This window comes from Diceros bicornis, chromosome 3 (genome assembly GCF_020826845.1).
Source record: "Diceros bicornis minor isolate mBicDic1 chromosome 3, mDicBic1.mat.cur, whole genome shotgun sequence".
NCBI lineage: Eukaryota > Metazoa > Chordata > Mammalia > Perissodactyla > Rhinocerotidae > Diceros > Diceros bicornis.
The window spans coordinates 56,621,073-56,633,998 of record NC_080742.1 but is presented as its reverse complement, the minus strand read 5'-3'; the positions used below and the strand labels follow the sequence as shown (position 1 = coordinate 56,633,998).

The 12,926-nt window shown below is 41.0% G+C and overlaps 1 protein-coding gene across 2 annotated transcripts in view; it reads right to left on the bottom strand.

Moving 5' to 3' along the window:
- Nucleotides 1–7,838: 7,838 nt before the first annotated feature.
- Nucleotides 7,839–12,926, bottom strand: part of AVL9 (AVL9 cell migration associated) — a 56,343-nt gene continuing 51,255 nt past the window's right edge. For both annotated transcript variants that reach the window (XM_058527887.1, XM_058527878.1), the window contains one exon: nucleotides 7,839–12,463. In XM_058527887.1, coding sequence (XP_058383870.1) covers nucleotides 12,348–12,463 — 116 coding nt within the window. In that variant the 3' untranslated portion in view covers nucleotides 7,839–12,347. The remainder of the gene's footprint in view (nucleotides 12,464–12,926) is intronic.

Here is a 12,926-nt window from a genome sequence, read left to right as displayed (position 1 = left end):
TTACTAAGTGTTTACTATGTGCCAGGTACTGTTCTAGTCCCTGACGGTACAGCAGTGAATACATCAGACAAAAATCCCTCCTCACATCCTATGGGTGAAGATGGGCAATAAACAAATTAGGAACACAAACAAATGCGTCTACATGTTCGTCATCTAAACCCAGTGCATGCAAGAAAAGCCCAAGGTTCAGGGGCCGGCCCCATGGCATAGCGGTTAAGTGCACACGCCCCGCTGCTGGCGGCCCGGGTTCGGATCCTGGGCGCGCACCGATGCACCCTTTGTCAGGCCATGCTGTGGCGGCGTCCCATAGAAAGTGGAGGAAGATGGGCACAGATGTTATCCCAGGGCCCGTCGTCCTCAGCAAAAAGAGGACGATTGGCATGGATGTTAGCTCAGGGCTGATCTTCCTCACCAAAAAAAAACAAAAAAACAAAAACCCAGGGTTCAGAGAGGTTAAATAACCAGCAAGTGTGGGTGCTGGATTTCAAACTCAAGTCTGTCTACCTCCAATTTATGGGGTCCTAATTTGTAAATTATAAAGCCCTGAGCAAATGCAGAGGGGGATGCTGATTACTGTTGCCAAAGTCTAGCGAAATGAAAATGCACGCCCCTTTTTGTAATTCTCACTTGTCAGAGACGCCAGCCTTTTTGAATTTGCAGTTTTCTTGCAAGATGTACCTGAAAAATGTAAACCGTCTTCCTTCCATTCGCCATGCCTACCTAACTCCAGAAATAAATTACATTTTGAAATGTTTAGGTTTTTTTAATGATTAAAAAATTTTTTAATACGTCTTATGTATACAACTTGATTTTAACTATGTGTATTCCTGTATAACCACCCAGATCAAGAGAAACAGTTGATTTTAATCAGCATTACGCTTGGCCTGGAAATCTGTCACAGTTTGAAAGTGGATAAAACATCTTTTGGTCTCCAAAGAAAAGAAATTGGTATTTCTTTTCAAAATGTTTTGGTTTGTGAAGTTGATATAAAGATAATTGCAGTTTCCAAAACTTTCCAGCTTACTTGATGGAAGGTATTTCGTACTCCTGATCCTGGAAAGGCAGCCATCTAACAGAAGTCCTCAACACAGATGAGCACTTCCTTTTCTTCCTGTATCTGCACTAGGGGTTTTCCCCTCCTCACTCTCTTTTCCTTAATCCTTGTGTTCTCACCAAGAGTAACCTCAGGGGTGGTTTCTATACTTCTCAGTTTTCTTCTGGCACCAGTATCCTCCGAGACTGTTTTCTTCCTTAGTTCTCCTCTATCATCACTCCTTACCCCCTTCCAAGAGCTTCACTCACTCTGACTTGGTCCCCTCCTGCATCACAGGCCATGGCCCCCTCTAGGGTGGACTGAATATCTGCTGTTATCTTTACTGACTCTATTCAGAATGTTACCATCTTAACTCAAGGAGCAACGGGAATGCCACTTCCTCCAGGAAGCTTTCTCTGATTGTCCCAGCTGAAAGGACTGCCATGGCACTTAACTGGACCTCTCAAGACACTCAGCACTTTCTTTATATCAAATTTTTGAGCAGATCTCTTGTCTTCTGGACGCCAGACAGCATCTCATCCATAGTGTGTGATTTTGTGACTGAGTGAATCTTATTCCTGCTGGGGCTGCAACAGAGGGAGTATGTTTTTAGCTGTCACGTTGAAGTTAACACACTTGTCTGTTGTTTGGAGCATTTCAGGTCTCTAGCACCTTCATACTATACTTTGGTATATACCCTGGCTCTCTGACATGCAAGTTTCTATGAACTGAGACACAGCTCCCATAAACAACATGTCCATATAGGAAGCCCATTCCACATTCCCTAGGAATTGTATTAGAAGCTTTGGAAACACAGCCTGCTCTTCAAGGGAGAACAGTCACAGGATTTAACCTGATCACTTAAAAAGAAAAAAAAACGTGTTTTCCAACCAGAGGAGTAGTGACTAGTATCCTTCATTTCCAACAAAGCCCGAAAGAAAAATTCTAAGGATTTATTAAGCCCAGATCCTCAAAGGATTGGAATTAATGGCACCCAAAAATATTTTAAACTTCGAGTCTCAAAATGAGCGATCTATCACTAAAGGAAAAGCACACTTTAAATGTTGTAAAATATGTAGGATTTAAAAATTCCAGTCTTGCTGGCCTTGAGCTTTTAAATGACCATAAAATGGGTGACACAAAAAGTATACTCATTCATCTTCATATGTTAAAATTTTACCTGGGAATTTCCATTTTGAAGGCATTTAGTGGGAGTGAATGATCTATTGAGGGCACAGAAGCTTTGGTGTCTAATGGATGATCTTGTACAAAGAACCAATTCAGGATTACCGCAGCTGAGGATGGTGTTGTTACCTTCTGTCTCCGTGGTCTCTAGGAAGTGCTGCGGAGTGACTGTTTTCTAGGGCAGAGCCAGGAGGGGCAGGTGGAAAGCCTACTTTTCAAATTCTCCACTGTCCTACTTTGCCCTAATCATTTCCCAGAGCATGTGGTTCATTTGGTAAAGTTTATCAGGAAAAAAATGCGATGGATTGGATCGAATATAAATGAAAATCCAGATGTTAACCGCAGACGGACTTCTTGACTATAAAGTACTCCATTCCTGCTTGTAAACTACAAGAAAAAGTGAGTTTTACCTAAGTTTAAACATATCAACACAGTGCTGCTGGCATGTCTCCTGGGTCTCCACTTTGCCAGAAAAGAGTGACTTAAACAGATGCTCAACTGTCCTCTGTGCTATCCCTGCACTGCTCACCATCACTTTATAGTTGCTTTTCATTGACAAGCCCCAATAATCTAATCTCTGACGAAACCAAAGGAAAACACATGTTCTCATGGGGACTGGCTTTTGACAGAGGGCCGTGTTACAGGAGTTTTGTTCTTGGGCCTATCGTTTGGGGCAAATGTGATCTAAAGTCAGTGGAAAGCTGTGAGATGAGCCACTGGGTTGTTGAGTTCAGAAAAACAACCTGAATTCATAGGTAAGGGCAGTGCGAAGGCAGTGGTACCCCAATCCAGAAAGAACTTTCTAAAATGCAGCACCCACCCTGTCACTTGCCCTCAGGGAAGCCCTTCAAGGTTTCCCCTTGCTTTTGAGGTCAGGTCCACACTCCCTCGCCAGGCTGATAGGGCTCTCCCCATCCTGACCTGGCCTTCTTTTCCAGCCTCATCTCTTGTCCGACCCTCCCTGCCATTTAGGTTCCATAACACCAAAGAACATTGAGGGCTTCCTAGTCTTTGCCTGTGCTCTTCTCCCAGGCCCTGGAGACCTTCATATCTTACAACCTCTTCCCCCACCCCCACCTTACCCCTAAAGCTAACACTTAGCCTTCGGGTCTCAACTTAGGCTTCCAGGGGAAGAGACACCTACTCGTCCTTGTCAAAAAGGAGTTGGCCGCCACAATGTGCTCATACCTTGGCTTACCCTCGACCCGCTTGTCTTTACCCTCTAAGGTAAGTGCCCATCTCCCTGTCCTGAACAGCAGGCTCCAAGGGGGCCAGGAACTGGATGTGTGGCATGTACTATGCGTGTATGTAGTAGGCACTCAAATACTTGATAGGGAGAAGGCAGGGTTTAAAATGCAGTGTGAGGGACTTGGGTTAGTCTTAAGAGTGACTTCCCAGTGCAAGTAGCCAAAGATGTACAAATCTTGGGTCTCTGGAGGCCATTGTAGGTCTCTGGCACAGTGTTAAAAGTCTTAGGCTTTGTGGCTGCCCAGGACAGTTCTGAAAACACTGGACATTTATGTGATTGTTAGGCTTGGAGAATGTCAGCCCTTCAGAGTAAAAAAATAAAGCTCCTTCATCCAACTCCATGAACTGGTGCTGAGGCCAAGCTTTGCACAGGACCTATAATAAAGTGAGAAAAATATGGACAAATTAAACAAGTACAACTAACTCAAACAGTTAATTACTTGATTTAAAGGATTCTCCTTTATTCTCACCCCTATGCTCTTCCCATGTTATGGTATTAAAATGTCTTTGTATGAAGCGATAATGATAAGAGAAGGTAGTTTAAAAGGGTCCTTACTTGGCAAAACAAGAAGTGCCAAAACTTTCTAGCTCTATCAGGGGGGGGGGGGTCAGCATTTGACCCCTACTCCACACCGTTCTAAAAAAGAAATTCCAGGTGGATAAAGTCCTAAATGTGAAAGGCAAAACTGAAAAACTTCTAGAAGATTAGAGAGAATATCTTCATGATCTCGAGGTAGAAAAGGGTTTCTTAAATAAGACACAAAAAGATATTATTTCCTCTAATCATAAGAGGAAAGATAAATTTGACTACATTAAGAACTCCATGCATCAAAAGACACCAAAAAGAATGAAGAGATTTGCAAAGTCATAGAATGAGATATTTGCAACATATATATTTGACAAATAAATAGTATTCAGAATATATATATATATATATGTACATATAAAAACTCAAGCAAATAAGAAACAGACAACCTGATAGAAAAATGAGTAAAAGATCTGAATGGGCATTTCACAAAAGTGGCAATCCAAATGGTCGATAAATAAATGAAAAAGTACTCAACCTTATTAGTACTCAGGGAAATACAAATTAAAACCCACAATGAGATACGATTTCACACCCACCAGATCAACAAAAATTTAAACTCCTGGTGTTACCAAAGCCTTGGAGACAATGTGGAACAATGACATTCTCATGCCCTGCTGGTGGGAGGGTAAAGTGGTAGCACCACTTTGAAAAACAAGTTGGCATTAACTAAAAAGGTTGAAGATGTACATATTCCCATGACCCCGCCGTTTCACTCCCACACACATGCCCTAGAGAAGCACGCAGAGGTGCACTGAGATACACATACTGGAATGGTCAGAGCAGCACCACTGTTCACATTGGCCTCAAACCAGAAACAGCCAATGTCCACATACAGCATGCTGGATACACTGTGGTACAGCCATACAATGGAATAGTATTATAAAGCAATGAGAGAAGATGATCTCCTGAAAATAAAAAATATGCAGAAAAAGACATAATACAAATGGTGTGATTCTGTTTATACAAGTTCAAAATAGGCAAAAAATGAACTTTGTTGTTTGGGATACACACACAGGAGGAAGGAGGTAAAATTATAAAGAAACGAGTATCACAGTAGTCAGAATACCAAATACCTCTGGGGGAGGAAGAGTCGTGATCTGGTAGAGACACAGGGGGTGTGGCCTTTTAGGTGCTGGCAGTATCTTATTTTTTAATTTTTTTGTGAGGAAGATCAGCCCTGAGCTAACATCCGTGCTAATCCTCCTCTTTTTTTGCTGAGGAAGACTGGCTCTGAGCTAACATCTATTGCCAATCCTCCTCCTTTTTTCTCCCCAAAGCCCCAGTAGATAGTTGTATGTCATAGTTGCACATCCTTCTAGTTGCTGTATGTGGGACGTGGCCTCAGCATGGCCGGAGAAGCGGTGCGTCGGTGCTCACCCGGGATCCGAACCTGGGCCGCCAGTAGCGGAGCGCATGCACTTGACCGCTAAGCCACGGGCCGGCCCCAGCAGTATCCTATTTCTTAGTTGGGTTGTGGTAGCACGAATGGTTGCTTTGTATTTATTTTAACATATATGCTTTTTGCTCTTTTCTGTATGTGGACTTCGCATTTCAGTTGCCCAACTTAAGATAGACAACTTAAGTTGCCCATCTCCTTTCTTAAAGAAGTTTACTAATTGCAAATCTCTGTGACTGGGAAGCACCTATCTATGTAGTGCTCAATAAATGCTGAGGCAAAGTATTTTAGAAAGAACTCAAAGTAGCCCTGGGGGAGACTTTAAGGAGGAAGAAAGGCTGGAGCTGGGTCTTTGGTTAGTGTCTATTATGGGTTGTCTCAATAATGCTTCTGCAACAACTAGAAGGGTGGGAAAGCGATAGAGCAAAGGTTGGCCAGGAGGCTTGTGGAGGTCAGGGCAACAGGGGAGAAGCAAACAGGGCCCAGGTTACTGTGTGGTGGACCCTGATCACCTTATTTAGGAATCTGGATTTAATAAAGTACACAATAAGTAGACATTGAGGGTTACCATGCAGTGAAATGACAATGAAAAATACCCTAACGTTTTGGGGAGATGAATCTGGGTGGGGGGGTAGGGTAGACTGAAAATAGGGAAACCAGTTAAGGGTCAGGCACAATACACTGGAATGATGGAAGTGAAGCTAGAGATACGAAACTGACATGTTACCGGGGAAGAACAGTGAGAACTTAGTGACTGAATAACAAACTTTTCCAAAAACTGATTTCCTGTTCTTCTCTAGCCCTTCCATTCTAAAGCTAACTCTAGGGGTACAAAGAAGAACTCAAGATAGATTCTGCTTTACAAGGACAAGTGACTGGAACCACACAAGGTCAGAATTGGACTAGCAGACACACTGATTTGATGCTGAGAGCCCAATCTAAGGCTTTAACATTCCCTACAACTATCGAAGAGAACTGCCTGGGCAGGAATAAGCAGGAAAATTAAAGAGTGGCGGTGGTGTTGGTGTTGTGGCATGGAGCCTTGTCACCAGCAACAGAGTTGTTTAATGGCTAGCAAGTAGTTTTTAACCTTCACTATTGAAATTCTCAAACATACACAAAACTAGAAGAGTCTAACAAACCCCTATGTACTCATCACCTGGCTTCAACAATGATCAATCTCTCATCAAGTGGTTTTCATCATTTTTCCACAGTCCCAGTCTACACCTATGTGCTCCAGGAGCATAGCCTGGTCCAGTGAAGGATAAAACACATACATTTAAAAATATCTGAATCTTAGTTTTTGTGTTATGTTGGGATGTTAAGTTTCAAATGCAGGTGTTCATGGGATCAAGAGCAAAGAGCATGACCATTCTGATCTCTTGTCCCAGTTGTTCCTTGGCTTCTGACGCCATGACCATACAAAGTGTGTTTACGTGTGCTGAGTGGCTGCCAGTTATGTGACTTGAAGGTCACTTGGGGATTTGTTGATTGTGAACTTGGACAGGTCAGTCGTGCCCCAGCGTGGTTCCCCAAACCTGTGTAGATTACCCCAGCAGAGGTAAACCCTTCATGAGGGGCTGTTCTTTGGAAAAAACTGGCTCCACAATCACACTCCTTCTAGATGTAACCAGATTCAGTAACTGCAACTCCCATCCCATCAGAGGGAAGAACAGGCAGCTCTGACCTGGGAGATGATGGGGAACCATACCATCACCTCACCACCATGTCAAAGCCCAAAGCACAGCCAGAGCAGATCCTCAGAAAAGGGGAGATGCCAGCAGTGCAGAGTTCTACTGCCCAAGTCAAGTCAACAGCCACAGGGCACTAACGGTCCATGTCAGAGAACACTGGTACCTTCAATTTAATGCTGCACTCAATGCTTTCCCAGGGGGCAAAGTTTGTCTGCTTCTTCCGTGAAGACATCACAAAGCTCCCGTTTGGTAGAAAAGTTGTAGGAAAACCATAGTACATGGAAATATACATGAAAATGTGCTAAGAGTCCTCAGTGGAAATGTCAAGGCTATTTTGAAGCTTAGCAGTCCAGGTGGAAAAATGTCCTATTCCCCTGGGTATTCTGTCAGTGAGCACATGATGAGATATTATTGCACGACCACCTCTGTTTGATTATACTTCGTGCAGCCCCGTGCACTTAGCATTCCACAGAAACTACAGGGCCCTTCCTGTGGGGTCACCACCTTAAAAACTGAGGCACCACTGTAAGCAATGTCAAAACGAGAGGGTAAATGAGAAATGAGTCCTCTAGTTCATTCTGTGTGCTGGTTTCTTAATAAATGAAGCTGGCACTGCTGTCCAACTGTGAAGCAGGCCAGAAACCACTCTGACAACATGAAGGGTATTTCTAGAAAGACAAGCCAAGTCTAGCAGTATGTAGGACAAACAGGATAATTTTATTCTCATTTTTCCTTAAAATAAAGACAGCAGAAGTTTTACAATTCAGTATGATTAGACGTGATTTATAATTTTAACATTTTTTTAAACAAATGACAACAGAAACGAAGAACTAGTACAAATTATAAAACTACTAGAGCAAAGAGAAACTATCTTTCTGATCAAAACATGTGTCACAGCTAAACTTTCTTAGAAAACTTTCTAAGATTTCTAAGCTAAACTTTCTTAGAAAGGGTTTGTAGAAAGCCTTTAATCTCAAATATTTAAACTATTTTTGTAACCACTAAATACCTTCACCAACTTGTTAATCAAATGCTTTCCTAAACTTAGGAACCAATGACCAAGCGGCCTGAAACCCCTAAGTCTTGATCCTATTTTTCCAGCTATAAATTATTAATATTTCAATAAAACAAAATATTTTCTAAGCACAGAAGCTTTGTAAAAACTTCAATTACCTTTTCTGGCTCAGTACCTGACTGAAATGTTCAAATGTTTATATTGCACACAAAAAAATTTGAGCAGCATACTATGTGTGTGAGAAGCTGACGAAAAATAAGATTGGGAAAAAATCCTAAATTGTGTCCCATTTACATGATTTAAATATAGTTTCTCTATCTTTAATTAATACAAGTAAAAAGGTAAACTTTAGAACAGCACAGAAATACAAATGCATTAGAGTTTTACAAAATATATTCAACCCCTTATACGTGCACCATCTTTTAATTCTGGAGTTACCATACAAGGGAGCTAGTTTCTTCTCCTTCAGATGAAAGCAGGAAATCATGTGTACAAAATTATTTATATGAAAAGAATAAAGATCCACATTTCCTTTCTTTGTCCTTGACAAATATTTATGGAATGTTGGAAATTATGAAAAAACAATCCCAATGTTATGAAGTCCAAAGACCTGGAATGAGAAAACTCCTAGTGGCACACTGCACTGCATGGAATGACAATCATCATCTACAAACTAGGGCTGCATTCTCTATCAAGTTTAAAGGCTCCTACAGAACTGAGTGGAAAGGCCACGAACGCTGTGCCACCTCTGGTCAGAATGAGAGCATGCAAATGCTGATGTCATTTCAAGAGCGCCAACCAACTCCCCAATAAAATAACAGGCAACATTTAGCAGCTACTGTCCTAACAGGCTACTTTCCAGGATCAGGATTCAGGATCAGTCCACTGGCCCCTTACAGAAGCTCAGCGCTCCCAAACTCATCACTAGGCCTGGAGGGAAATGGACCACTAAGTGTAACTTGCACAAAACATAAAAGAAAAACAATCCTGTCTGCCAGGGAGATAATGTTACAGCTTCATTTTAAAACTTATAACTAGCAGATTAATATTCTAACTTCTTTGTAAAAGAATTCTTATAACCTTTAGCATATTAAATACTGCTCTCAAAATACTTTCATTCAGATATTATGTACTTGGTTCCTCAGCCTTGCAACAACTTCTTCTCTCCTTTCCTGATTTGCTTTCTCCTTGCCTTTCCAAAGTAAATTATTCTAAAAAAAATAATTCAATGCTTAATATAGAATTTGAAAAGCAAGATAAGGTTGAGGAAATCATGTCATATGCTCTGGTTTGCTGCCCAAGGATATCGTTGCTGTGTTTCTTCAAGAAAAAAAGATGAGAATTGTTTTAGGGCTCGGGAGCTAGTAAATCATGAATGGATTTGGGGATAGACTATTCACACTGGTTATGTGAGCCAAATGCATAGGCAAAATAACTCTAAGCCTCACTGTGACATGCAACTTTTTCCATTTGCCTAGGCCAGGACACAGTAGCTTTAATTCTCTTTTCCTTACCTATGTCATTGCCATTACAGTGCCTAGCAGGAATTAAAGTATGCCAGGGACTTTTTCTAACTGCTACTTTTAAGTCACCTAGACAGCAGTGAGGCCACCACCAAGCTACAGATGCAGTCTGTGCGCCTGGCACACCCTGAAAAAGCCTGTCTGACCCTACATCCCTCAGGCCTACTTATAAATACTCAGTTCTTAGTCACCAAAGCACTGGAGCAAGAGCGGCCAATGCAAACACACACCTTTCCCAGTGATATGTCTGACAATGGCCCAGCGCTGGCTCCTATGTCTCACAGAGCCAGTGACTGGAGGGAGGCTACTGCCCCTGGGCTGGCCACTCAGCTGGAGCCTGGAATCTAAGCAAGAAGCATGAGGGCTCCCAGGACAAGGGGTCAGGCTCCTGCTTTCAAGTATGCTGGCTGCCCCTGGGGCCCTGTCAACAACATAACAGCCTATGCTCCCTGAAAACTCCAATACCTCCCAGAACCTTAAGGAAAGACAGTTATGGTCTTTTGACCATTTCTATGACAAAGGTTCTATCTTCTGAGATATTTATTTCATGTTGAAAGCCAGTTATATGACCACTTTAAGAGCTGAACTCTTAACTAAAAACATTAATAGAAAGTTCAATTGAGGTGTATGTTAAAATGGGGAATCAGTGATCCTAAAGCAAAATTAAATTTCATGTAACTATTTTTATTTTAGTGGCATTCCAAAGGGTGGTTGGACTGCTTTTGAATAGTGAGAGATGGGAATTTACCCCAAGCATACAAACCATACAAACTAAAGGATGAACGAGCAGCATGCTTGCTGATCCCTCACAGTGCTCTTAGCATTGTGAACTTCTGGCAGTTGAGAGGTAACAATTGCACACCTATACACTATCACACTCCAAATAATGACTTGGCCTCATGAAACAAGATGTTAGAATGAATTCTTCATAGTGTCAGTGCAAAACTGATTAAAGTATCTTTTAAGGTTTTGTTTGGTATTACTTTCTTCTCTTCAAATAATATTTCCTGAGAAGGTTAACTTTCCTAGCAGAAGTGGAAATAATGGAGTGCTCCACAATAAGCCCTTTATTATCACTGAATTCTTGTGTTATTATGCTCAAATGGAAGTATGCTTTTAGATTTGCTGGACTTGTGTTAAAACACAAATTGAAAAATCTAGGGATATTTAGATTATGTCCCTATGTCCATTTCATAAGCCCTATAAGGATATACTTCTTATACAAACATTTATGAAGGGATAAATTGAAATAATCAAGTGTTCTCCTTAATTAGGCCGCTTATTTTCCCAATACTCTACATCATATGTAGATTATACTCATAATGTATTCTCCAAGTATCTTTTGTTACTGAAAAAGCAGTCTGTCCCCTGTAAGTACTCCCTGAGAACACCCATCCAAAGTCCCCTTGAAAAGCAAATGAGAGCTGAGCATGGCAGATACATGAGGTCCAGTTGTGTAAAAGTCTTCAGTAGACAGCACACTCATGCAGGGTCTACACTGAAACCCGATGTCCTTTATGAAACATGACTGATATCATGGTAGTTTTCTTCTTTTGCCTCTTGCTTTTCTAAATGTGAGCTAAGATGAGATTTCTTTTCAATATTTATGGATCATCTTGTTTTTCTTTTATAAATACTTTCAGAAGGGGGTAGGGATTGATTACAGGAGGATTTTCCATCAGGAAAGTAGGAAGGCCAAGTGCCTCGAAAAGCTTTATGAAGAATAAGACAGAAAAAACCTGTAGGTCTGTAAACACCCAATGGAAAACTGTTCAAAAGAGAAAATAGAAGGCACAAACTTTGGGTTAAAAAATGCTTGTGAAAGACTGCAACATGACTAGAGTTGACGAAACTAACACCTAGGTCTTTTAAAGTCTTGCCCTAAATACACATTCATGTTAAACTGCTCAAACACCACTGTAACTGTCACTATGCTGTTTCTCTGCACATCTACTTGCACAATTAGGAAGAGGAAGAAAGCACAGTGACATTCTTTCATGCTTGAAACCAAGTGTCTAGGATTGGGAAAGAATAAATTAAAAACATGAAACAAAACACTCCATCCTCAGAACTACCACCTCTGACTTTCACGTTTCTGGGAGGCAGTGAATTGATAAACGTGTTTTGTGGGTAGAAAACCAAGAAACAAAAAATAATCATATAACTCAGTAAAATAATAACAAAGAGCTGGATTGTATGGCCTCTTAACTCTTAAGCACATTTTAGGGCCAACTTTAGAGAAATTAAAATAGTAATATAACTTAATTTTAGCACATATAAATTACAGTGACCATCTGCATATTCAAACAGCAAACAAAACCAAATTTACATAAGTAAAAACTTTTCTAAAGTAAACAAATGTATAATATTAGAACTCAAAATTCATTACAAGATTCACTGTGTGTTTTAATCAGGCTCAGACTGAAAAAAAACTAGTCAATTTAAACCCCAACCTGGAAAGCCATCCCTGCTATCATTGTGATTTCATCTTCTCAGCATCCTGCAACATTCATTTAGACAGAGGGCAACCGTCCATGTAAACAGTTTGACATAATGGTACCCTGCTGTGGACCTGTGGCTGATGAAGAGGAACAGTCTGGCAGCAGCAGACAGACAGGGAACACTTAAACCGAAGAAAGCAACAGCAGCCTCTGGACGCCTTGCTCAGGGCTTCCCATCAGGGGGCTCAGTGAGACTCTGGGGGGTGGAATTGGTGAAAGTAGAAAGCCACGAAGACATAGCTGTCTTTGCACTGGAAAAAGCTCCTCCAACTGACTGGCCTGGATGGAAAGGAGGGGAAAAACAAAAGGAAAAATGTCTTCACTTTTGTTAAGAGACAGTGAAAGACTAATGTTAATTAACAAATGTTAATTTACTGTAACACATAAATGTGTTAATAGTTACTAAATTATTTAAATTTCTAGTTTCAAAACAGTCTCTTTCCTATTTATCCAAAGAACATGAAATCAATAATTCAAAAGATATATGCATCCCTATGCTCATTGCTGCATTATTCACAATAGCCAAGACGTGGAAGCAACCCAAATGTCCACCACCGGATGAACAGATAAAGAAGATGTGGTATATATATATGCAATGGAATACCACTACGCCATAAAAAAAGGACAAAATCGTTGCCATTTGCGACAACATGGATGGACCTTGAGGGTATTATGCTAAGTGAAATAAGTCAGAAAGAGAAAGACAAATACCTTATGATTTCACTCATGTGAAAGATAAACC